Source organism: Podarcis bocagei (assembly GCF_964188305.1).
Source record: "Podarcis bocagei genome assembly, chromosome: 7".
Taxonomy (NCBI): Eukaryota; Metazoa; Chordata; class Lepidosauria; order Squamata; family Lacertidae; genus Podarcis; species Podarcis bocagei.
In genome coordinates, this window is record NC_138132.1 from 37,372,073 (window position 1) to 37,394,938 (window position 22,866).

General features: G+C 47.3%; 1 protein-coding gene across 1 annotated transcript; it reads right to left on the minus strand.

Annotated features, from left to right (window-relative positions):
* Positions 1 to 121: 121 nt before the first annotated feature.
* On the minus strand, positions 122 to 16,672 carry PLLP (plasmolipin). The gene is made up of 4 exons (XM_081203731.1): positions 16,379 to 16,672; positions 5,760 to 5,933; positions 2,680 to 2,802; positions 122 to 1,215 (listed from the first exon to the last, which is right to left on the minus strand). Exons 1-4 carry the CDS (start codon positions 16,514 to 16,516, stop codon positions 1,096 to 1,098), a joined length of 555 nt encoding a protein of 184 aa, XP_081059857.1. The 5' UTR covers positions 16,517 to 16,672; the 3' UTR covers positions 122 to 1,095.
* Between the last annotated feature and the right edge of the window lie 6,194 nt (positions 16,673 to 22,866).

Here is a 22,866-nt window from a genome sequence, read left to right on the forward strand (position 1 = left end):
AAGTGTTTAACAAGTAAAGACAGGCAGAGCCATTCCCCGTGGACTTGTACTACTGAAGGAAGCGAATTAGGTGCCTCTCCAAGTAAATTCGGTGCTGGAAAGCCCTCATTTGACAAAGGTGAAAGATTTATTTACTTTATTTAAAACAAAACATTTTTTTAGAAATAAAATACCTGTGGTCTTGTACCAGAAGCATCCTTGCTACTATGGAACACGCTGGGTTAATAATTATACATTATTTACATAATGGCTGCAAGTGGCTGGCATAAAGGGAGGCTGCTGGGTTTGCTTTTTTAGTGGGTTTAGTTTTTGGTGAGACGTGCTGGCTTGGCCGTCCCTGGAGATGGGCATCCTCTGGGCTGCTTCACAGGAGCGTGTCCATCCCTTGATGACAGTGTGGCTCAGTGGACCATCTTCCCACTTCAGAGCACTGGATGTCCCTTTGAACCTGATGCTTGCTCAGTGTAGTCAGTTGACACATCAAGTGGCGGTAAATACCTGTGCGCACCAGGCTTGTGGAGTGTCAAATCGCCAGCACAAATCTGACCCTGCAACTTTGAATGGTCACCACATGCAGTGGCCTTTAGCAATAAGATCACATGCAGCCAAGATACGGAAAGGCAGGTTCCCCCTTAATTTCAACCACTTGATTTCTGTTTGTACAGACCAGTCCCTGCAGAAGCATTGGGTCAAAAGTGGCATGAGATGCTGAGATTACTAAATGGGGTGTTACCTGTGCTGACTCACTGCAAGCCACGAGTTGTGTGTGTGAGAGAGAGAGAGAAAGAGAGAGAGAGAACCAGCCCTTGGGTTGTCTCTTGCTGGGTTTGCTCCATGATTCAGCTGGCCCTTGACCAGTCTGAGGATACTAATTAGTGCATAGTGTGGGGTGGGGTGCTTTAACCAGCTATAGATGGCGTTAAAAACAAATACAGCATACTTGGCAAAGGCCATGCTAAAGCTGGGACTGGGAATAGCATTCAGAGTACTAGGTCTGGAAGGGGAAAGGGCAGAGGGAAGACACCAAACACCCAAAGGCTCCAGTAGCCACTGTCACCCAGTCAAGTTGTGTTGATTAAAAATGGCCCACAGTTTTCAGGCGTGATTAGAAATGGTTGCTTGGCTGGTTGCTGCGTTACTCCCATATCCCCTCCAGGCTCGAATGCTGAGGCAGGCACTGACCCCGTAGCCAATCATCACCAGGCAAGCAAAAAACTGCAAAAGACAGGAGACGGGGGCATTAATGTCCCAGGAGCTTAGGTGAGTAAGCTGTAGGTCCATCCTGGGTCCTGAGTCATCGTATGATGATTAGATTGTAAATGTGCAGGCAAAGATTGCAGTGGTGGTTGTTTCTACTGAGTTTATGTAAGCCTCTGGGAGCCTTTTTGGCTGAAGAGGAATAAAAAAGCTTCAGTAGGAAAATGCTGATGAACCCAACATTTTCTGTGAAGATCTCCACTGCCTGCAGTAGAGACAATCCACTTTTCTGCTTAAAATCTCAATTAAAGGTAGCTTGCCTCTTCTGGCAGCTAGAGTAGCAGTTTTAAAGGGGGAGATGGGAACTGGTCTTGTGCACAAATCTGCTGGGCATTTATTGGATCATATGGACAGAGGCCAAATGCAGAAGCTGAGTTTCAGCACTCAAGCCTTTCAAAACATCCACTCTGGTGGCTGTTAATAGCATGAGAAAAAGTAGCTTCCAGCCAAGGTGTAAGAGAATGTCAATACTCAGCACAACATTCAAGAACCCCACGGCCTTGAGTTCTTAAAATAGGGAGTAAGTGAGATGCAAAGAAGGATCTCCCTCTGAACTGTTAAAACCTCAGTCCTAAATGGATTTAACATAACTATGTCCATTTCAGCCTGCAGTGGATTTCAGTAAAAGCATAGTACAAAATGATAACCTGGAAATTGAGGGTGGTGTGCCAGCGTGCCCTTGCCTAGCCGAAACTGGTTAACACAGCATTACACATCACCCGTCATGCTGGTGGCTGGCACTGGACTAAGGAGCTGAGTTACTCCAGGGAGGAGGACAGAACACATAATGTAGCTTCAGCTGGATTCCCAGTTACTGAACGTTACCTCATTGCTGGCACTGCAAGCTCTGGATGAGTACACAAAATGATGTACTGGCAAGCTAGCACCACATATTTACAGATGGCATTGCAGGGGGTGGGGGGCTGAGTACTGTGGGGGCAATCGGGGTCATATAACTGTAGGTATGGTAAAAGGAAAAGGGGAGCCTCGGAGTCATCTGGAGGCTCCCTTCATATTCTGATGGGCAGGGTTAGGTGAAGCTGTCAATTTTGGGTTCTCTCAGGTTCTCACTTTCTCCCTCATTCAGTTCACCACGTTTTCACACCATTGTGTTCTTTTAAACAAAAAGTCCTCATGAAAACTCAACATTTTAGTGCAACTTTTCTGTAAGTTACACATTTTTCTATGTGATTCCATCTTTTTGGCAAAGCAGTTTCCCCTAAAGAACTTTTGTATGTTGTTTTCACCAATGTGTGCACTCTTAGGCATCCTTTACCTTAGCATATGCATGTCTGTGCACTCAACTTCGCTGGATTATGAAATTCAGCAAACCGCGTATTTCGGATGACGGCGTTTCTTCCCCCTCCTCCCCCCCCCCGGCAACAAGTGCAATGGGGATGCAAGTGCAAAGGGTTAACTCACCGAAGCAGAGGCTCTTCTGTTGTAGTCTGGTGAGTGCGGCCAGGAGTATGGCTCAACAGAGGCCGCGCTTGTGATGAAAGCTGTTGCATACAAGACGGACGCAGCAACATTGAATACCACTAGCTGGAAGAAAAAGAAGACAGTCTTGGAGGACATTCCATGAGGTCTAAAGGTGAAGACCTACAGAACATTGGGGAAGGGCTGCAACTAAATGAAAAGCATCTCCCTATGTTCCTAACATTGACAATTCTTACAGCAGATTGTTCAATTGCAGGTGACCTGGATGACCTGCCTTATGCATACGAGCTGAATCTTGCTCTTGCCTCTCGCCCTCATGCTTCAGGTGGGGACTGACTGCATCTTTATAATGTGTGCTTTTTCCTTTTATCTTACAAAAAGAAACTCCACACGAACATTTTAAATAAGTTGCAAAGCTGCTACAGGAACTGAAGCCTGTATGATCTCACAGGTGTTAGCCAATAAGATGCCCGTTTTCTCCCCCGCACGAGGTTGTTCCGGGAGATGAACATGGGCATGTGTTTCCAATCGCCTCTCCCACACCCAGTCTTCCTCCTAAGCAGCCAGGTACATGAGTTTGCTGCCATGGCACTGCCCTCAGCGTTCCTCCAGGAATGAAGAGATTTTACTTGTAGCATCCTGTGTTCAAGGAGAATGCAAACAAACTAGCACACTGGTGAAAATTCTAGGATACAAATCCTCAGAGATTGGATACAATAGTTTTGCTTATCCTAGTGAAAAGGATTCTGAGCATTGTTCTGATTCAGATATATAACACTAGGCAAATAATAGTGTTTATTGGGTGAAGAAGAAGAATATCTATTGGGTAAAGACAGATGTAATAATTTTAGTTATGGGTTGGAAACAGCTTTACTGTGTTTGGTTACAAACCTGAGCTAGACCATTGGTCCATCTAGACCAGGCACCCCCAAACTCAGCCCTCCAGCTCTTTTGGGACTACAACTCCCATCATCCCTAGCTAACAAGACCAATGGTCAGGGATGATGGGAATTGTAGTCCCCAAACATATGGAGGGCCAAGTTTGGGGATGCCTGATCTAGACCATTCATCTTTACTCTGAATGGCAGCAGCTTTCCTCAGGTTATGCAACTTTGCAGCAGAAGTCAAATGTCATCAGTACTGAATGGCTAGCGAATGCACATTCCCCTGAACAGTTCTGTATTTTTTAAAAAAGCAAACAAACCAACTTTCTTTTTTTAAAAAACAAGGTGAATAATGGTCCTTTAACCACGGCAATTAAAATTTTAGAAAAGACAAAGCAGTCCTCTTGAAGCACTGGCAGACAAGCAAGAGTAGCCTCCAATTTGATGGTATGTACCAGGGGTCTGCAACCCTTAAGACAAAAAGAGCCACTTGGACCCGTTTCCGAAGAAAAAACAACAACTGGGAGCCGCAAAACCATTGTGACATTTAAAACAAATATATCTCCGGAGCCACGATCTGACAGCGGGTGGGAAGGTGACGTCGGGACAGTGCGTGACTAACGCACGCACCGCCCCCATGCGACGTCACAGTCAGTACAGCGCCTGCCACAGTGAGGAGTGTCGGGGCACACAATGCGCCTCCTCCCCTCGCTAGTATCCGCCCCGGAGCCGCAGCAAAGATGTAAAAGAGCCACATGCGGCTCCGGAGCCGCGGGTTGCAGACCCCTGGTATGTACTGTTCAAACTGTGAAGCTAGAAGCAGTCAACATGTTGCACCAGCCTTAATATTTATGTCTGGCTTCATCTTAGATGAAAAAAGCACATGCAGTTCTCTGTAAGTGAGCTGTGTGGAGGGGACCCTTTCGTGGATCTGTTCCTGACTGATAAAGGTCACTTGAACTAGGATGTTCTGTGGCCAAAACAAGTGCACACTTCGTTGATTTGCGCAGGACCAACTGCAAGAGTCGCCCATTCAGTTTTGGAATTTTGGCAACAGTTTCTGCTTAGATGGCTGTAGGAATTCTAGTCATACTGGTTATGAAAGTGTAACAATGAGAGCACTGTTCCTTTCCTGTCTCTGCCTTCTGGACTGGCAGAATGGGGAGGTGGCACTTTGCTGTTCCACAGAAGAAGAGAAGGGACTTGCTGAACTGCTGCAGAAATGGAGACTGTTAACTGTTTCCTGCAGGACTCAACTAAGCTGATGTCCCTGGTGCCAGGAGCAATCTTCACCTGCTGCTGTTAGAATGCTGCAAATTCAGCATCACCTCCCTAAGGCCCATTTTGCATTTTTTTAAAAAAAACAACCACCCACAATACTGATATTTAAACACGAGGTGAAATAAACCTATTGTTTAATTCTACTAGATCAGCTGGTCCTGTGAACATCAGAACCTATCCTGAGCAAAAAGGCTTATATGCCTTTTAAATGCCTTTTCTCTTTCCTGCAAAAGCAGCACAAATTACAATCAGGCACTAACAGCAGAAGAGAGGCACAAAGGCTGCTCTCTAAAGTATGTGCTCCCTAAAGTTCATATGTTGGTGATCTTTGAGGCTGGTTTACTGCGATGCACTCTATGGGGGGCTGCCCTGGGCCTCGCCCAGAAGCTCCAACTGGGGCAGCATGTGGCAGCCAGACAGCTGATGGGGGCACATAGCTGCCAACATGTGACACCTTGGTTAAGACAGTTGCACTGTCTACTACTGAGCCAGGTTTTAAGCCCTTGTGTCAATTTACAAAGCCATTTTTACCCTTTACACGGCTTTCTGCCATTTTGATCGATAGTTTTGATATAGTGTCGCCTATATACTGTTGCAAACTGCTTTGATTTTTTTATGATGCAGCAGTGCATACATTAAAAAATAAATAAATTGATAAATAGGGAGGCAGCTAGGCTTCCAGAACTTAAGAAAAGCCAGACTTCCTGCCACCCCCACTGCCCTCCTGGTAGTTTGATCTACAGTTCCCATCAGCCCTCAGGCAGGCACAGCTGAAACCATCCGGAGGATAGTGGGGGGGGGGGAGAGGGCTTGGGGTAGGGTGTGCCAGAGCACCTGGGAGCTGTAGTTCAAAACAACTGAAGGGCCCCAGGCTGAGGAAGGGTATTGGGTACTCACCACAATAGGCCAAGGAATCATGTAGAGCTTTGCCTGAAGTTGGAAGAGGTACATCCCAAAAAGGATGACTGTTACCAGCCAGAAGAAGATAGCGACAAACATCACCCAACCATAGGAAGGGTACGGTTGGTAATATGTGTCTGCAATGAGGGCCCACACCAGGCATCCCAGCACCTGCACAACAGAAAAAAGGACATTGACAACTTTTGCTAGTGAAGGATATTTTGCAGAATCAGAGTTGGAAGGAACCCCAAGGGTCATCTAGTTCAACCCCCTGCAATGCAGGAATCACAGCTAAAGCTTCCATGACAGATGACCATCCAAGCTCTGCTGAAAAACCTCCTTACTGGCAGAAAGTGCCTTCTTTGGTCAGAATCTCCTTTCTTGTCATTTAAATTCCTCAGTTCGGGTCCTACCTTCAGGAGCAGCAGAAAACAAACTTGCTCCATCTTCCATGTGACAGCCCTTTAGATATTTGCAGAGAGCTATCATTTCACCTCTCCGTCTCCTCCAGGCCCAACTCCCTCAACCATTCCTCATAAATAAGGCTTGGTTTCCAGACTCTTGCTCATCCTAGTCATCGTCCTCTGCACACTTTTCAGCTTGTCAATACCCTTCTTAAACTGTGGTGCATGTCATCTGAAAGAGGCAGTAGGTAAGCTCCAACCCCACCACACTACTTCACTCCCAAGGCAAACAGGCATTGCCGCAATATGGTACATTTCACTGTGGCACACAGTTCCACTGAATTTATTCCTAGTGACACAGATGTGCAGAATAAAGGCAGCTGGCAACTTTGGCGCAAGCTCTTCATTCTCTCTCAAGCGCCAATGCAATGTGGCGCCTGCAAACCTCCTCATGGTGTCTGTGTCCATGGTTACGTAGGCACACTCTTGGCTTCTGCTCAGTCACTGGAAGCAATGTTATACCTCCCTAGAGGCTTGTTGCCCATTGTCTCTTTCCTGGCTCTGGGGCCTAGTGGGGCACAGCTCCTGTCTGCTCCTGCTGCCGCCTTGGCTACGTCATCCAGCCCCTTGGCTGCTGGAGAGTAAACAAGCAAGCAATTTTCTGCCCACAACGCACTTGCAACCATAGAAAAAATTAAAAAAACAAGAAGCAAAGATGCACATTGAAAACGTTGCCATAAATAAGATTAACAAGTCGAAAATGACTGTGCAGACTCCCAGCTTGCAGGGACTGGTTGGTTTCTGCACCCCCAAAGAGAACATTGAGTTCACCAGCTGGAGGCAAGTAGCTTAGAAAGTGGAGGCATCAGGTTAAGGAAGAGGACACCTCACATCATCTCCAAAGTATTACTATCCTTCTGACAGGGAGAAGGTAGAGGAGGAGGGGAATGATGCAGTTAAAGCAGCTGGCCAGGGGCTTGATTTACCGCCGGTGACTCCACAAAAGTCTTTCATTGCTGGTGGCCATGAAAGAGGCGCTATGTGGCCAAAGAGACATTGTCTCTGGCATAAACACTCTGGCTCTCTCCTGCTGCTTCGGTCTGGACAATGCCTTCTCTTTCAGACCTCTGCTTCCCTGCCTCCACAATAGCTATTAAGAAAAGAAATATATTGATGATGATGTTGTGGTTGGTACAGGAGGCAGAACACCCAGTTGAAATTCTGCTCTGGGCTTGACTAGAGGTGGCCAGCCACAAATTTGGCATGTGATTGATGGCAAGTGAGGGGAAGGGGGTTCTGCTTTCGAGGAGGGAGGAGAAAGGAGATATTCCCATGGCAGCCAATTGCCTGCAGCAGCCTGACTGCCGCTGACTTCCGTCGTTAGTCCTGCTATATTAACTTTAGTAAAAAGATAAAGCTATTTTCAAATCCAGCTTGATAGTTATCAGATTGCCCATTCCTTGGGGCATCAAGCACAGCCCTGCACGATCCAGCACAAAAGGCTATTGAAAGACTGGCACTGGCAAGGCACTCTGTAGGACCCACATCAGACTGACTGCAAACCGAAGTGTAGAGAAGAGGACGACAGCGGTGGGCTAGGGGTGGGCCAATACATCAACTTTGGTTTCTCTCAGCTTCTCCTTTTTTCAATCTGAAGTTTAGTTCTCTGTATGTCCATATCAGTTTGTAAAAAATAATTTAAAAAGACAGGATGAAAGTCCGCATGAAAATTCATCAACAGCTTAGTTCAAATTTATCCTAATATATTTGCAAAGCGATTTCCCATAATAAAATGAGTTTTTTTATAATATTGTCATTAATACATGCATGTTTGTGCACATTAAATGGCTGGAGAAATTACACTTCAAAATTCAGAGGATGACTATTTTAGTTTACACTTTGTTTTGAAAAGTAAAAAGTAGGTAAGTCTGCCTTTAAACAACAACACAATGAACTTTCTCCCCCATCTCTGGTTGGACGAAGCCCTGTTCAGCCCTGCAGGTTTGCAAACAAGTAGGAAAGTAATTGGTCTCTCACAGCCTTGCAGGCGGGCGGTTACCAGAGGCAGTGGAAGTTGGGCTTTGAGACCCCTCAGGCATCCTCATCTGTTGTGTGCATCATATCTACAAGCACAGTGCAGCAGCAGTAAAGGATAATGCAATTATAAGCTGCATCAACAGAAGTCTAGTGTCCAGATCAAGGGAAGTATGTAATAGTACCACTCTATTCTGCCTTAGTCAGACCCTTGGTCAGTCCTGTGTCCATTTGTGGACTCCATGGTTTAAGAAGACTATTGACAAGCTGCAGTGTGCGCAGAGGAGGGTGACCAAGATGTTACAGGTTCTGGAAAACAAATCTTATGAGGAACAGTTTAAGGACTTGGGAATGTTCAGCCTGGAGAAGAGGAGACTGAGAGGAGAAATGATAGCCATCTTCAAATACTGTATATGAAGGGCTGTCCCTGGGGAGATGGTGCAAGCTTGTTTTCCACTCCTCCTGAGGGGAGGACCTGAACTGATGGATTCGGGTAACAAGAAAGAAGATTCTAACTAAACATTAGGAAGAACCTTCTGACAATAAATGCCATTTGGCAGTGGAACGGACTCCCCTGGAAGGTGGTGGACTCTCCATTCCCTGGAGGTTTTTAAACAGAAATTGGATGGCCATTTGTCAGGAATTCTTGAGCAGTGATTCCTGCATCTCAGGGGATTGGGCTAGATTACCCAGGGGGTCCCTCACAACTCTATGATTCTATGAAGATTCATACCCATAATACTATCAGGGTGGTCATAGGCTTTCAATAGTTTTTACATATGGAAAAGTTTGGGGGCAGATGTACTGCATGTCCAGTTAGTGCACACCCATGAAACCCTCTAACTTTTTATACCATATGTGTTCTGGTTTGCCTGTTTTTTGTCTCACTTTCATTGCCCTCTAGTCCAGACGGCAATAATGCAATGACACTGAGGAAGTGTCACAGAACATTTCCATTCACTGCCTCCTTCCCCACCCCCACCCCTCCTCTCTACCTACTGAGCCAGCTCCCTTTGTTTCCTTCATGGATACATTCCAAAGAAGCAAAAAACAAAACAAAAAGCAAACAAATTGTGGGCAGGGCAATTCATTGTGCAGAGGAGAGGAGGATAGCTTGGGTGCCTGGTCAGTTGGGGAGGGCTTTGGGATATGAATACTTTTACAACTGTCAATTCAGGCAGAGATTGGTGAATCCCAGCTGTTTTCTCCCACCTTTGCCATGTCACTGTTTGCTGTTCTGTGCCATGCAGAGCTGGTCCTAACATTGAGCAGAGTGGGGCAACTGTCTCAGGCGTTCGGTTTGGCGCCACATAAAAAGGCACCCTTATTAACTATAAAAAGCGCTTAAAGCACCCAGAAACTGCTCAGGAGGAGGGAAAATGAGAGCGGATTAGCAATGAAATATAGCATGATAGAATTGGGGTGCTGTCATGGATGTCATATTTGGATTCCACCCCCAAACATAGAAGGAACGAGTCAGACCAGTCTGTTAAGTGGCCCTAGCCAAGGCCATTAAGCATCTTTTTACATGACTAAAGAGTTGGCCCAGGACAGGTGTGTTGTCACAGAAATTACTGGCTAGTGATGCTTCCAGAAGAAGGGGCCAGACTTTCCTCCTTCACCTGATTGGAGGCAATGTCATTCTGGGGTAGGAGAAGAGAAGGCCAGACACAGGTGTGTGCTAGCACCTCTGAAGTCTCCCATTACTTGGGGAGTGGGCTGCATGTAACAATACGAATTAAGGACAGGGCAGGATAATGGAACCTGCCTCTGTGATGTGCAACCACAGCAAACCTAAGCTGAAAAACGTGTTCTTAAGCCCTTGGAGTTGTGTTTTTACCATACACATTGCACGCACATGCTTAAAACAAAACAATGTGATATTGTGGAATATGATCAGAGAAATCTGAGAGACCAAATCCCCACTCAACTATGAAGGCTCACCTTCTTGAGATAGTTTGTCGGTCTTTGGTTTCTCTCTCTCTCTCTCTCTCTCTCTCTCTCTCTCTCTCTCTCTCTCTCTCTCTCCTTAACCCCACAGAATTATTGTGAAAATAAAATGGGGATGAGAGAAACAGCCACATGCACTCTCTCCTGAGTTCCTTGGAGGAAGAGGCAGCGGCAAAGGTAAACATGAAAGAACAACAGCTGAAGCTCCCATTAGGAGATAATGCAAGGGGCATCCTCTATAGGCTGACCTTCACCTTGCCAGATCTACCTTATTCTTCACTAGGACCCTGAGGCCCAACAGCTGGGACTAGATGCAAAATCATGGGGCTGCCGGCTGGGGTGTGGCAGTTGGGTACTTATTTGGAGTATTGAAGGGAAGATTGCAGGCCAGTGGAAAAATACAGGCTAAGCTTCCTTTCCAAGCCATTAGCTTCACCTGGGATAGAGGCTTTAACATGACAACAGGTGTTGACACTCCATTGAAGAGGAATTTTGGGTCTGGACAGCATTAGTGCCAACTCCCTGGGACCCTGGGTGCCCAAGCACCCACCAAATTCTCCTGGGTGCCAGGCACTCAAATTTCGGTGCCAGGGCCATGCACACTGCATGGCACCCATGGGCCTGGGCACCCACGGTCACAGGGCCAAGTTGGCACTCCTGCTGGGCAGACAGAAGGTTGCCAGGGTAACTGGGTGGAAAGTGACAGGAAAAGAGTGTCTTAAGCAAGGTGTGCTGGGAAAAAAGAAGGGAGAGGCTGGCTGAGAGATGCCCAGGTTTGACTCCAGGGTTACACTGCTGTGAGGAACAAGCTCATCTTGAAATGACCATGCTTTAAGTTCTGGATTCCCCCCATATAAGCTGAAGATGTAAATATGTGAATAAACCATATTTCTTAAAGCTATGACAGTCTCTGCTGCGTCATTTCTACTAATCCTGGGTGAATGCCTGGAACCCTGGGAAACTTGCTATTGCTCAGCAGAGAGTGGGGGTGGCACCCAACTTTTGTAACAATAGCTTTATTCACTTTTCTTAATTGTAAAGATAAAAGCAGAAGCTTTTGGTTTACACCTGATGTAACTTGTATTTTTTTCCACATAAAAAGTTGAGTAAAATCATGGGAGGGGAAATGGAACAGGCAGAAGATCCTTAATGAGCTACTCATGGAGCCTTATGAAACAGCACCCACAGTTTCAGCTCTTGTCAGAAACTGTTCTTCTCTGTCTGCTCAAACTCCTCGTTAGCCCAGCCTCTGCTGCTTTCTGCAGAGCACTGACCTCAGACTCTGCTGCTGCTGCTGCAGGTGGGTTGCCAAGTCAGAAAATCATCCACAAAAGTTCTTTTGTCCGTCCCCAAGCTTCTGTGGTGGTGCCACCAGGGCAGGACTTGGGGGCAGAGGTCTGGGGCCCAAGTCAGCAGATCAAGCTGGGGGCAGGGGGGCAAAATGCAGAAGGGCAGATGCTCCACTTATTTCAAGAATGTGGCACAACACACATCACCATCTAAAATACCTCCCACCCCAGTAGGATCAGGAAGTCCAGAGCGTGGAATTACATAACTGTACAGATACTGCACATTTCCAGTGATTGAACTGGGCAAAGTCCAGAGGCCCAGTTTGCAAACAATATGAAGCTAAACAATGACTTTCTGAATTATGGTGCTGGAGGAGACTCTTGAGAGTCCCATGGACTGCCAGAAGATCAAACCTATCCATTCTGAAGGAAATCAGCCCTGAGTGCTCACTGGAAGGACAGATCGTGAAGCTGAGGCTCCAATACTTTGGCCACCTCATGAGAAGAGAAGACTTCCTGGAAAAGACCCTGATGTTGGGAAAGATGGAGGGCACTCCATCTACTAGCATGAGTTTGACCAAACTGCCGGAGTCAGTGGAAGACAGCAGTGCCTGGCATGCTCTGGTCCATGGGGGTCACGAAGAGTCGGACACAAGTAAACGACTAAACAACAACAAACAATGACTAAGTGTGAAGACACAGGAGTGTGGGGACTTAGCAAAAATAATGGCTGCTTCATTACCCCTGCTGTTGCACCATGATTTAACGTTATATCAGAACTCTGGTTCATGGTTCATCTCCCCCAGCCAAACCACAAGCAACAAGCCAAGAAGAAATCTTCCCCACAGATCATGGCTTGCATGCAGAGAGACAGCAAAGCACCAGCCTGGGTTTGGACACAACGCTAAGCCAAACCATGGCTCAGCTCTAGTTAGCGCAGCAGGAGGAGGAAAAGCAAGATGGATTACAAACAGCCCAGCGGGCGGTACAGGGCATCAGCTTCCTCCTCCTCATTGCTGCCATTAACAAATTCAACAGGGAGGAGGCAGAGACCAAACCAGAATTAGTTGGCTCCACCACTTACTAGCTCTGGCGCCACCTACTGTTGTCCTCCCACCCTTTGCCTCACCTTAGCTGCTACTGGGTTTGGCTTGGTGTTATTTCTGTAGGTTGTGATAATTACAAGAAAGGAGATTCTGAATCAACATTAGGAAAACCTTTCTCACTGTAAGTGCCATTTGACAATGAAACTGACTCCCTCAGAAGGGGGCAGATACTCCTTCATTGGAGGTTTTTAAGCAGAGGTTGGGTGGCCATCTGTCAGGGATTATTGAGCTGTGATTCCTGCACTGCAGGGCGTTGGACTCCATGACCCGTGGGGTCCCTTCCAATACTACAATTCTACGATTTCATGATTTCTCTCTGCTTCTGGAGAGACCTTTACACCAGGCAACTGCCTTTTTCCACTCAAGAGGTAGATGCCGCTAAGCTGAAATCAAGTGAACCTTAGGTGCACACATATAATCGCACCTTTTAGCAGCCTGGAAGAAATGAACACACTCCTATTCTGTTGTCAAATTCATAGACTTGTAGAGTTGGAAGGGAGCCAAAGGGCCATCTAGTCGAACCCCCTGCAATCCAACTCAACAGGCATGTTTTACAACTCTTCAACCCAACTGTGGACAATAGTTAATTTATTGAGGGGAAAGGAAAGAACAACCCTTTTATCGTCCTGACGTTTGCTATGACTGCATGGCTAAAGTGCGAAAAGAGCCCATTAAGGCTGAATCTCTCTACGTCCACCTTTGCCTACCTGTGTTCTCCATCTCTTTGGGGCCATAGGCCCTATCAGCCCCAGCCAGGAGAGTTGGGCTCCAAAACATCTGGATGGGTGCCAGGCTGGCAAAGACTGGTCTACACCCCCCCACACACACACTCTAGAACTAATTTGTGAATCTCCTCTTGTAAATTTCAAGGCGATTTAAAATAATGCAAGGAAAACAACTAAAATAGGTTTTAAATGAATATTTAAAAAACCCCCAACCATTAAAGGTAGGTTTTAAAACAATACAAAGACTGACATCACACACACTGAAGCTGGGACAAAAATGTCTCCAATTGTTCCCATAGAGCACAAATAGCAGGAACTTCTTGTATCTTAGCCAGCAGCCATGCTGTTCCTCAAAAGAGTGGTACAGGACCACCTTAACCACAGGAGGCAGAAGAAACAATTCTCCAATGCTTCCCTTTTGCAAAAACAGACCACACCAAAACATCCTATCCAAGTCCTTTGCTCTCAGGCCATTTTGGAGGGTGATGCTCCCATCACCTTCCTAGACATGGATTGATAGATTGTCTATAGAAAACTCTACATGATCTGCACTGGAGGTGTGTTGTGCTGTGTGTGTGTGTGTGTGTGTGTGTGTGTGTGTGTGTTCATGATGATTTTATTATTTATACCCCACCCATCTGGCTGGGTTTCCTGTCTGCCTGCCCACCCCCACCATCCCAATGAACCCCTCCTTTTCTGACACACATATGCCCTGTGAAGCTGGGGAAAGGGAGACAAATTCTACCCATCAGCCTTCCCCAACCTGGTGCCTTCCAGATGCTTAGGATGGCAACTCTGACATTCTATTCATTTAGAAAATTTCTTAAATTGCTTCATACTAAAAAAACCCACCCTCAAAGCAATATACAAACAAAAGTTATATGCAATACATTCCTAACATGGGCGTAGCCAAGAGGAGGCAGGGAGCAGCAGCTGCCCTCCCTAAATCAATAAAAATAACATAGCTAACTAAGGTTCTGCCCACCCCCCACAAAAATCCTGGCTACGCCCATGAATCCTAATCAGACACAATCCCATTAAAATACCATTGTGCTGGCCAGGATTCAGTTATTCTTCTGAGAAGACACTTTGCAATTAAAATACGTCTTCCAAAGTGTCGTTGCCTGTCGAATATCCGCCAGAAAGGAGTTCCATAACAAGGAAAAGGTACTTTGCGCATTCTTAGAAACTTCTTGCTTTACACATCTACTACGGCTGCAAATATTGGTCCAAAACATCTGGACAACACCAGTTAGAAAAACCTACTGTGCATTTTTAGAATGTGGGGTGGGTTGCCTCTTATGACACAAGTTTGGGGAAAAGTTTGTCCCTCTTCTGGAGTCATTCCCATTTGGGTACTCTGTGGGACAGCCAGCCAGCCAGCCGCAAACTTGGGAGGCAATTGAATAAACCCTCCGTCACCTTCTATCAGAACCAGAAGTCTCCTGAAAATGTGTAGAACTTGCCTCTCCTTTCCCGCCTCCCCCAAACCCAACTCTGGTATTCCAAAGCACTGTTTGACCCACCCACAGCCCCCCCAAACAATAGAGTCTGTGCTAGTTTTAATGAATCTTCTGTGTGTGGTTTTAGGAGAAGCTGGCAGTGGTTTATTAGTGCGCGCGCACACAGTGCCGATGTGCATAGCATTTTACAAAGGAGAGACCCTGTTCCAAGGGGCTTGCAGTAAATAGTTAGAAAACAGAGGCAATGGAATCATAGAACTGCAGAGTAAGAAGGGACCCCAAGGGTCATCTAGTCCAGCCCCCTGCAATGCAGGAATCACAGATGTCCTACTCTATTCCTCTGTAAAGATAAGAGCTGGCTTAGAGCCACAATCTGGAAATGTTTGCACACAAACAAGAGACCTGCGTGCACAACAGCTCTGAGCGCAGATGTCTGCAAAGTCCCTTGTGAAATCAATGGCTAGCATTGGAAGAAGGGAGCCCAGAAAATGAAATCATTTGGAAAGCCAACTTCCCTAGAATTCAAAAAAGTCTGAGATGACACTAGTATATGCTGAGCGGAAAGCTCTCCTCCATCTCTTGGCTGGGAACTTGGCAGGGATGTTCTTGTTACACAGGAGATAACTCCAGAATTCAGTTCTCCCACCTGTAGCCCAAAATTACGCAGGTGAAAAGGTATGCTGTACATACTTAGGAGCACTCTTTGCTTTCCTTTTTACTCAAAGTATTTTCACAGCAAGACATTGATGTGGAAGCCCGTTACCCCCACTCGCCCTCCAATTTTTCGCAGGTAAAATTATCTGCATTGGAGCAAGAACCAGTCGTACCTCCCTGGGGCACCTTGCACAGCCACCTCAAGGTGCTAGTCCCCGTTTTCAAGCCCTTTACTGCTTGGTGCAAAGCAGAAGAGGGCAAAGCAAAGCAGCAAGCGGGTGCAATTGACGCTGCTCTCCCCGACTTCATTCTGCATCTCGCTATCATCCCTCCACGCTGCCCACGATTCTTCTGCCCTGGAGTCAACCCACAAACCCCCAGTTTCTCTTCTGCCTGGAGAGAGGGCTTCATCCGGGAGTCTTTTCCAGCCCTCCTTGGAATCCCGGAATCATAGGACATGGAAGGGACACCCCCCAAGGGTCATTACTCCAACCACCAGCAATGCATCACAGCCAAGGAAACCAGCCTCTGCTTAAAAACCACCTGCTGAGGACCTTCTGCATCCCAAGCAGCTGCTCTGCCGCTGAGCTAGCGCCAGTTCCCCAACCCCTTATGCTGCAGGGGGGACAAACAGTCAAGCGATCTGCCTTAAGGGAAGGTCCCACCCCGTCCTCATAATAGTGCGGGGGGTAGCTGAACTGGACTTCTGGAAACTCTCTTTCGACGGTAAGGGTTGTTATCAGATGACTTCCCTCCTTTCAGAAGTGGGGAGCCAGTTCTGCCGGATTTGGACGCCCCCCCCCCGCTCCCGCCAACGAGCGTGGGAAAGGGAGCCTAGCCTGACGCGCCTGGCCGCTAAGGAGCCGCTGGGCGAGGACGGCACTCTGCACGCGCTCCGAGACACCCTCTTCTCGGAAGACGCCTCTCTCAGCCGCAGGACCGGGGAGGAGGGATGGGGAAAGGAAGGAGCTTGGGGCAGGGGTCGACTCACGATTTCCACGATCATCAGGACCCCGAAGAGGGAGCGGAGGAATTCGAGGTCCACCGAGGAGGAGCGCAGCAGCCCGCCGCCCTGAGCCCCGGCGGGGGTGCTGGTCCGGGTGCTGACTTTGGCCGGGAACTCGGGCATCCTGAGGCTGCGGTCGGCGCCCCCCGGAGGGGGATCGGGCCACGAGGGGGGCCGGCGGAGCGGGGAGCCGGGCTGCTGCTGCTGGGGCTGCTTCGGAACTCTGGTCCCGGTGCCTCGAAGGCGCGTCCGCCGAGCAGAAGCAGCAGGAGGAGGAGGCAGGCAGGGCAGGGCAGGGCCGCCGCCGTCGAGAGCCCAAGCCCCCGGAGGGCGAGCCCAGCCGCCGCCAGGCAGCCGGCTTAACCCTTTCCCGCCCTCGGGTTGCCACCTTCCTGGAACAAGCCCTGCGCCGCAGCTTTCTCAGTAGGAGACTCTTTCCTTGGCATCAGGACGTAGGTCTTATCATAGACTCGTAGAATCATTGAATTGCACAGCTGGAAGGGACCTCCAAAGGTCATCCAGTCCAACCCCCTGCAGCGCAGGAAGCACAGCTAAAGAATCCCAGGGAGACAGGAGTGCCAACTTGGCTCAGCGACCGTGGGTCCCGGGGGTGTGTGGGTCCCATGCAGTGTGCATGGCCATGGCACCAAAATTTGTGGGTGCCCGGCCCCTTCATGCAGAATTTTGTGGGCCCCAAGGAGTTGGCTCTCATGCTGGCAGATGGCCTTCCAACCACCTCGGTTTAAAAATTTCCACTGAATCGCAGAATCATTGTCTAATTGTAGAGTTGGAAGGCCCAACTCAACACAGAAGTCGCCTTTTCTTTCTCTCACACATGCCAAGAACCTTTACTTTGTGCCACTCCTCAAAAGCCTCCCTTCTCCTCCTGACATAGCAAAGTGGGGGTGGGGGGCGGGGGGCAGGGAGGAAGCTGAGTCCCCAGAGATCCAAACTCAGGAGGAAACACCTTTAACCACATGGGCCTTACTCCTGGATGGCAAATTATGTTAATTATTGACATAGGAAGCTGCACTGTAATGGATCCAACTGATGGTCCATCCAGGTTAGTATTGTCAACAGTGACTGGCAGCAGCTGTCCAGGGCTTCAGGCAAGGGACGTTTCCAGCCTTACCTGGAGATTTTGCCCAGGATCGAACCTGGGACCTTCTGCATGCAAGGCAGATGTTCTAGCCACTGAGCTACCCAACCTCCCGAGGATGCCTGCTCCTTCATTCCTTTTGATAATGAATGTCACCTTAGTATAATATTCATGTATTTGTGTTGCTTGTCAATCCAGCCCACTCTGCCTGCAGGAAGGGCATGAAAGGAGCATAGAAATGCCCCTGCCTCACCTTTGACCTTTTCCCTGCTTCTGAAGAACCACCTGCCACATGAGCAAGGAAGGATGGAACCCTAAGCACACTTTCTGCAGAGCACGTCCTGCTGAACTCAGTGAGATTTACTGAGGAAACATCTAGAGTCCGGTGTAGCTAAACTTTTCCAGCCTGGGGGGCTGCATCCCACTGCTCAAGCCCTCTAGTCAAGTTTCTTTGTAAGGCAATGATCTTAGCTGGCCACTTCAGTGCCTCATCAGCATGCCAAAAGAATAAGCCAGGCTGCAAGAGCTACAACCAAGTACTGGTGTTTTCCAGGCTAATGTATGGGCCTTCCCACCCCCACCCCTAGCTGTTGGGTAAGAGAACAATAGCCAGAGGTTGTGTGTGAGCTGAGCTGGAAGCAGGCTGGCAGCTGGAGACAGAGACATGCTTGCTCTGGGCTGCATCCAAAGCTGAGACTAATGGAGATGCAAGATCTGTTGGGGCGTTCATGCTGTGCTCAGGTTGTGTATATGTGTAAATAAAGCCATATATCCTAAAGCAAGGGTCAGTAAACTTTTTCAGCAAGGGGCCGGTCCACTGTCCCTCAGACCTTGTGGGGGGCCGGACTATTATTTTTTTTTGAGGAGGGGGAAATGAATGGATCCCCATGCCCCACAAATAACCCAGAGATGCATTTTAAATAAAAGGACACATTAAAACAACAACAAACTGATTTGGACTCCTTGGCAGGTTTTGAATAAACATACACAAATTTATTAGAATATATGACAGATTAGGCAATGAAATGTTCAATTTTACAACATGCAGAGAATAATATGTGCAAACAAATCAGAGAGGGGAGCTGAGGGAAGTCCTTAGTGGGTGGAAGAGGGAGGGATGGGGGGGGATAAAAAGGGGGGAAATGTAATTGGTTATATTGATTGATAATTTGTTCTGTTAAAATTGTTTAATAAAAATATACTTTAAAAAATAAGTAAAAGGACACATTCTACTCATGTAAAAACACGCTGATTCCTGGAGCGCCCGCGGGCTGGATTTAGAAGGCGATTGGGCCGGATTCAGCCCCCGGGCCTTTGTTTGCCTACCCATGTCCTAAAGATACCATAGCCTCTACCAACCTTTATTCTAAGGAAACCAAACTCTGGTCAAGCAGTGGAACCTCTGGATTTTCTCAGCACTTGGAGATTGGGGTGGTGAGTGTCATAGTCTCATTGCTGAGCAACAACATGCAGAGCTCAGTGGAGTGGAAGACCAGCCAACCAGAAGAGTCTCTGAGGTGTACTTACCTGGAGGCAGAGTCAGCATCCAAAGTCAGGGTCAGGCAAACAGCAATCCATGTGGTCAGACAGCCCAGGGGTCAGAGACTCCAATGATCAAGGCTCACGAGGCGCAGGAAGTAGCACAACAGAGCCAGGAACTACAAGCTTGGCTTCCCACATCTGACTGACCGCTGGAAGCTCTGCTTAAGAAGCCTGAAGCCAGCTGATTCTCATGAGTGCCTTCTCTGTGTCCTTGAAGGCTGATCAGCTGCAGGTGGAGTCATTCCACCGTCTCCCCCTTCAGGCTGCTATTCAGCTGGTAAAGCTGACTCCTGGCCCATGGCAGCAAGTAACAATATCTGCCGGAGGGGAGCCACAGGGATTATTTTATTCCATCATGTGAGCTGCTGTGTTTTTTGTGGTTGGACAAGGAAAATTAAGTGACCATACGTGTTTCTCTATTTGCATTGGCTGCCCAGGAAATTAAGAGCCAAAGTTATGGATGTCTTTTTTTTCTTTGTTATGGCTTACAAATAAAATTGTTACTACTTCTACTTTGAGACAGGTTCCCATAAATGGTGGGTGGGGTGTCATCCTTGTAGCAGAGTCTATCCCTCCCACTCATAAGGAAGCTGGCTTGTGCCAGCCCCCAGATCTCAAAGCAGACGTGGAAAGTATGCTCTGCCCAGGGAACACCGAAACCATTGGAGCTTCATGCTGGAGACAAATAATTTTCAACAGAGCAGAAAATGGCCTGAGAAACACGCCACTCTGTCCGCCATACACAAACATTTCCTTTGTCCCAGGTTGCCTCTGATCAAACGGGTTTGGCAGGTCTCAGAAAACTATGCAACCCCCACTTCTTTAAAAGTACAACAGAGCCTTTTCTGATGATAGACTGAACTAGTCTGATGCCCTCTAGAACAGGCATCCCCAAACTCGGCCTTCCAGATGTTTTGGGACTACAAGACCCATCATCCCTGACCACTGGTCCTGTTAGCTAGGGATGGTGGGAGTTGTAGTCCCAAAACATCTGGAGGGCTGAGTTTGGGGGTGCCTGCTCTAGAGGTTTCGGGGTACCCAGCCAGTCAGCTTAGCACCATGTTGGGGAAGGCTCCTGTTGACCCTTGCCTATATATATATATATATATATATATATATATATATATATATATATCAAAAAAATGTCCAGTAGCACCTTAGAGACCAACTAAGTTTGTTCTTGGTACAGTGGTACCTCGCGTTAAGAACTTAATTCGTTCTGGAGGTCCGTTCTTAACCTGAAACTGTTCTTAACCTGAAGTACCAATTTAGCTAATGGGGCCTCCTGCTGCCGCCGCACAATTTCTGTTCTCATCCTGAGGTAAAGTTCTTAACCCGAGGTACTATTTCTGGGTTAGTGGAGTCTGTAACCTGAAGCGTCTGTAACCCGAGGTACCACTGTATAAGCTTTCGTGTGCATGCACACTTCTTCAGATACCTTCAGATACTTTCCCTTTGTGACAGAGTTAGGGTGTGGTCCGGGCCCCCAGAAAATGCTGTAGTGTGTGGTGTAATGGTTAGAGTGTCTGACTATGGTCTGGTAGAGACCAGGGTTCAAATCTCCCTGCTTGGCCATGAAGCTCACTGGGTGACCTTGCAGGGCAGTCGCTCCCTCTCTGCCTAACCTACCTCACAGGGTTGTTGTGGAGATTAAATGAGGAGGGGGAGAAGAACCATTTATGTCACCTTGAGCTCCTTGGGCTATAAATGCAATACAGTACATAAATAATAAATAAAACTGGGGGTGCAGATAATACCCAGCTTGGCCGTTCCTGGAATGCTGGATTTGAACCAGGCTCACAATGGTTTCAAATCCTCCCTGGGGGGCAGAGGAGATCTGTGACTAGATGATTTTATTGTTATTATTATTATAATTTGAAAGTACAGAGGGTGCTTCGCATTTGATCAAGGATGGAGAAGAGGGTGTTCAATGTTTTTCCCTCTTTATTATTTTATTAATTCATTAAAATACCACTCCAGCCATACATCAATTAATTAATTAAAATACTTACAACCTTAGCCATATATTAAACTGATATCGGGCAGGATATGAGAATACATTTGAAATTAATAAAACAAACAAATGAAAGGCAGATAAAATAGTTACTATAAGTGCCAATACAGTGCAGTGGTTAGCCTAGCACCGGAGAGACCAGGGTTCAAATCCTGACTCAGCTATGGAGATCACTGGGTGACCTTTGTCTGTCACTGCCTCTCAGTCTTGGGTTGTTATGAGGATATTAAACATTATTTTATTTCAACAACTACAATAACATTAATAATAACATGTGTCACCATTTTCATAAGTCCCAAGGCAATTTACAAACCGACAATAAAAGCAACTAAAAATTGTGGGATGAGGATATACATGTAAATGCAATAGAAGAAGAAGAAGAAGAAGAAGAAGAAGAAGAAGAAGAAGAAGAAGAAGAAGAAGAAGAAGAAGAAGAAGAAGAAGAGGAGGTATCTAAACGAAATTACCGACTTTGTATAGGCAGGGCAGTGACATCTTCCAGCTACCAGCTAATTGATGATGGATATTTGTCTGAATCTGCCAATTCTGCTGGGTTAGTTTAGCCGGTAGAGTATGAGACTCTTAATCTCAGTGTTCTAGGTTCGAGTCCTACGTTGGGCAGACGTCTCCTGCAATGCAGAGGGTTGAACTAAATGACCCTCGTTGTTCCTTCCAACTCTACAATTCTGTGCATCTATGATCAGATCCCATCAGCAGCCTTGCTGCGTTTCCTTTTCCAGTGCCTCTGCTAGCATTACTCAGTGCTTTCCATTAGGGGGCAGACTTCTGCTTCCACCCGCTGTTTGCTGCAGTGCTCACAACAACCCTGTGAAGTCGAAATTATTATTGGTGTTTAAAGTATTGAACAAGTTCGGATCTGCCTTCCTGATGGAGGGTCTCTCCCTATACCAGACAGCTCGGGCTCTGGGATTGACGCGGGCGGGCACTACTTTCAATTCCACACCCTTTTAAAACATGGAGAGTGATGGAGGCTTTAAAAGATGCGCGCTAAGAGGAATCAGAGATTCAGGAATTCTGCATCAAGAGTTCTTTGCAAAATAAGATTGCACCCCTACATATTTCTTCGCAAAATAACATTGCACTCCTACAACTATCTGCACAAAAGTCGGAAGTGGTCAAAGACAAATAGCTCCCTTCCTGTGTTCCAGGAATTTTAAAATCTCTGTGTTAGAATTCAGATCGAGGGGACGTTTACACAGGGCAGTGGTAATTCAGAGTCAAAGAGCACCTCCTCTTTAGAGAACAGTTAAACATGGCTCCACGCTGCTGAATCTCCGTTGTGATTTACTTAAGGCAGACTTTGTTTGCAGGGGCAACGAGGTTAAATAATGTAAGTAACAGCATTAAAATGATTTTTCAAAAGGAAAAAAGAAAATATTGGAGCTCTTTGTCAGAAGTGGGATTCGAACCCACGCCTCCAGGGGAGACTGCGACCTGAACGCAGCGCCTTAGACCGCTCGGCCATCCTGACAAGCTGACTGAAACACGCTCCCTCCCATGGAAGAGATTTCGAAAGACGATTGGTGCGCGTACTGCTCCGCTGCTCACAGGCTTGCGCAGGCGCAGTTGGACTGCCTTTCATATTGCCTCCCTGTTGCCTTTCGCTCCTGTTTCTCGCTTTCCTTTGTCAAGATCAAAGGCAGGATTTATTCCCGCAGGAAGGGGCCTGGCTGGCTGCGCTCTGAGTCTTAGAGTCCTTGGTTTCCCAGAGGCGGAGGGGGCTAGAGAGGGGATAATGGGTTTCAGAATCGCCGTCCCCCATTTGTAAGCGCGGGAGGAGCGGGCAGGCGCTGGAAA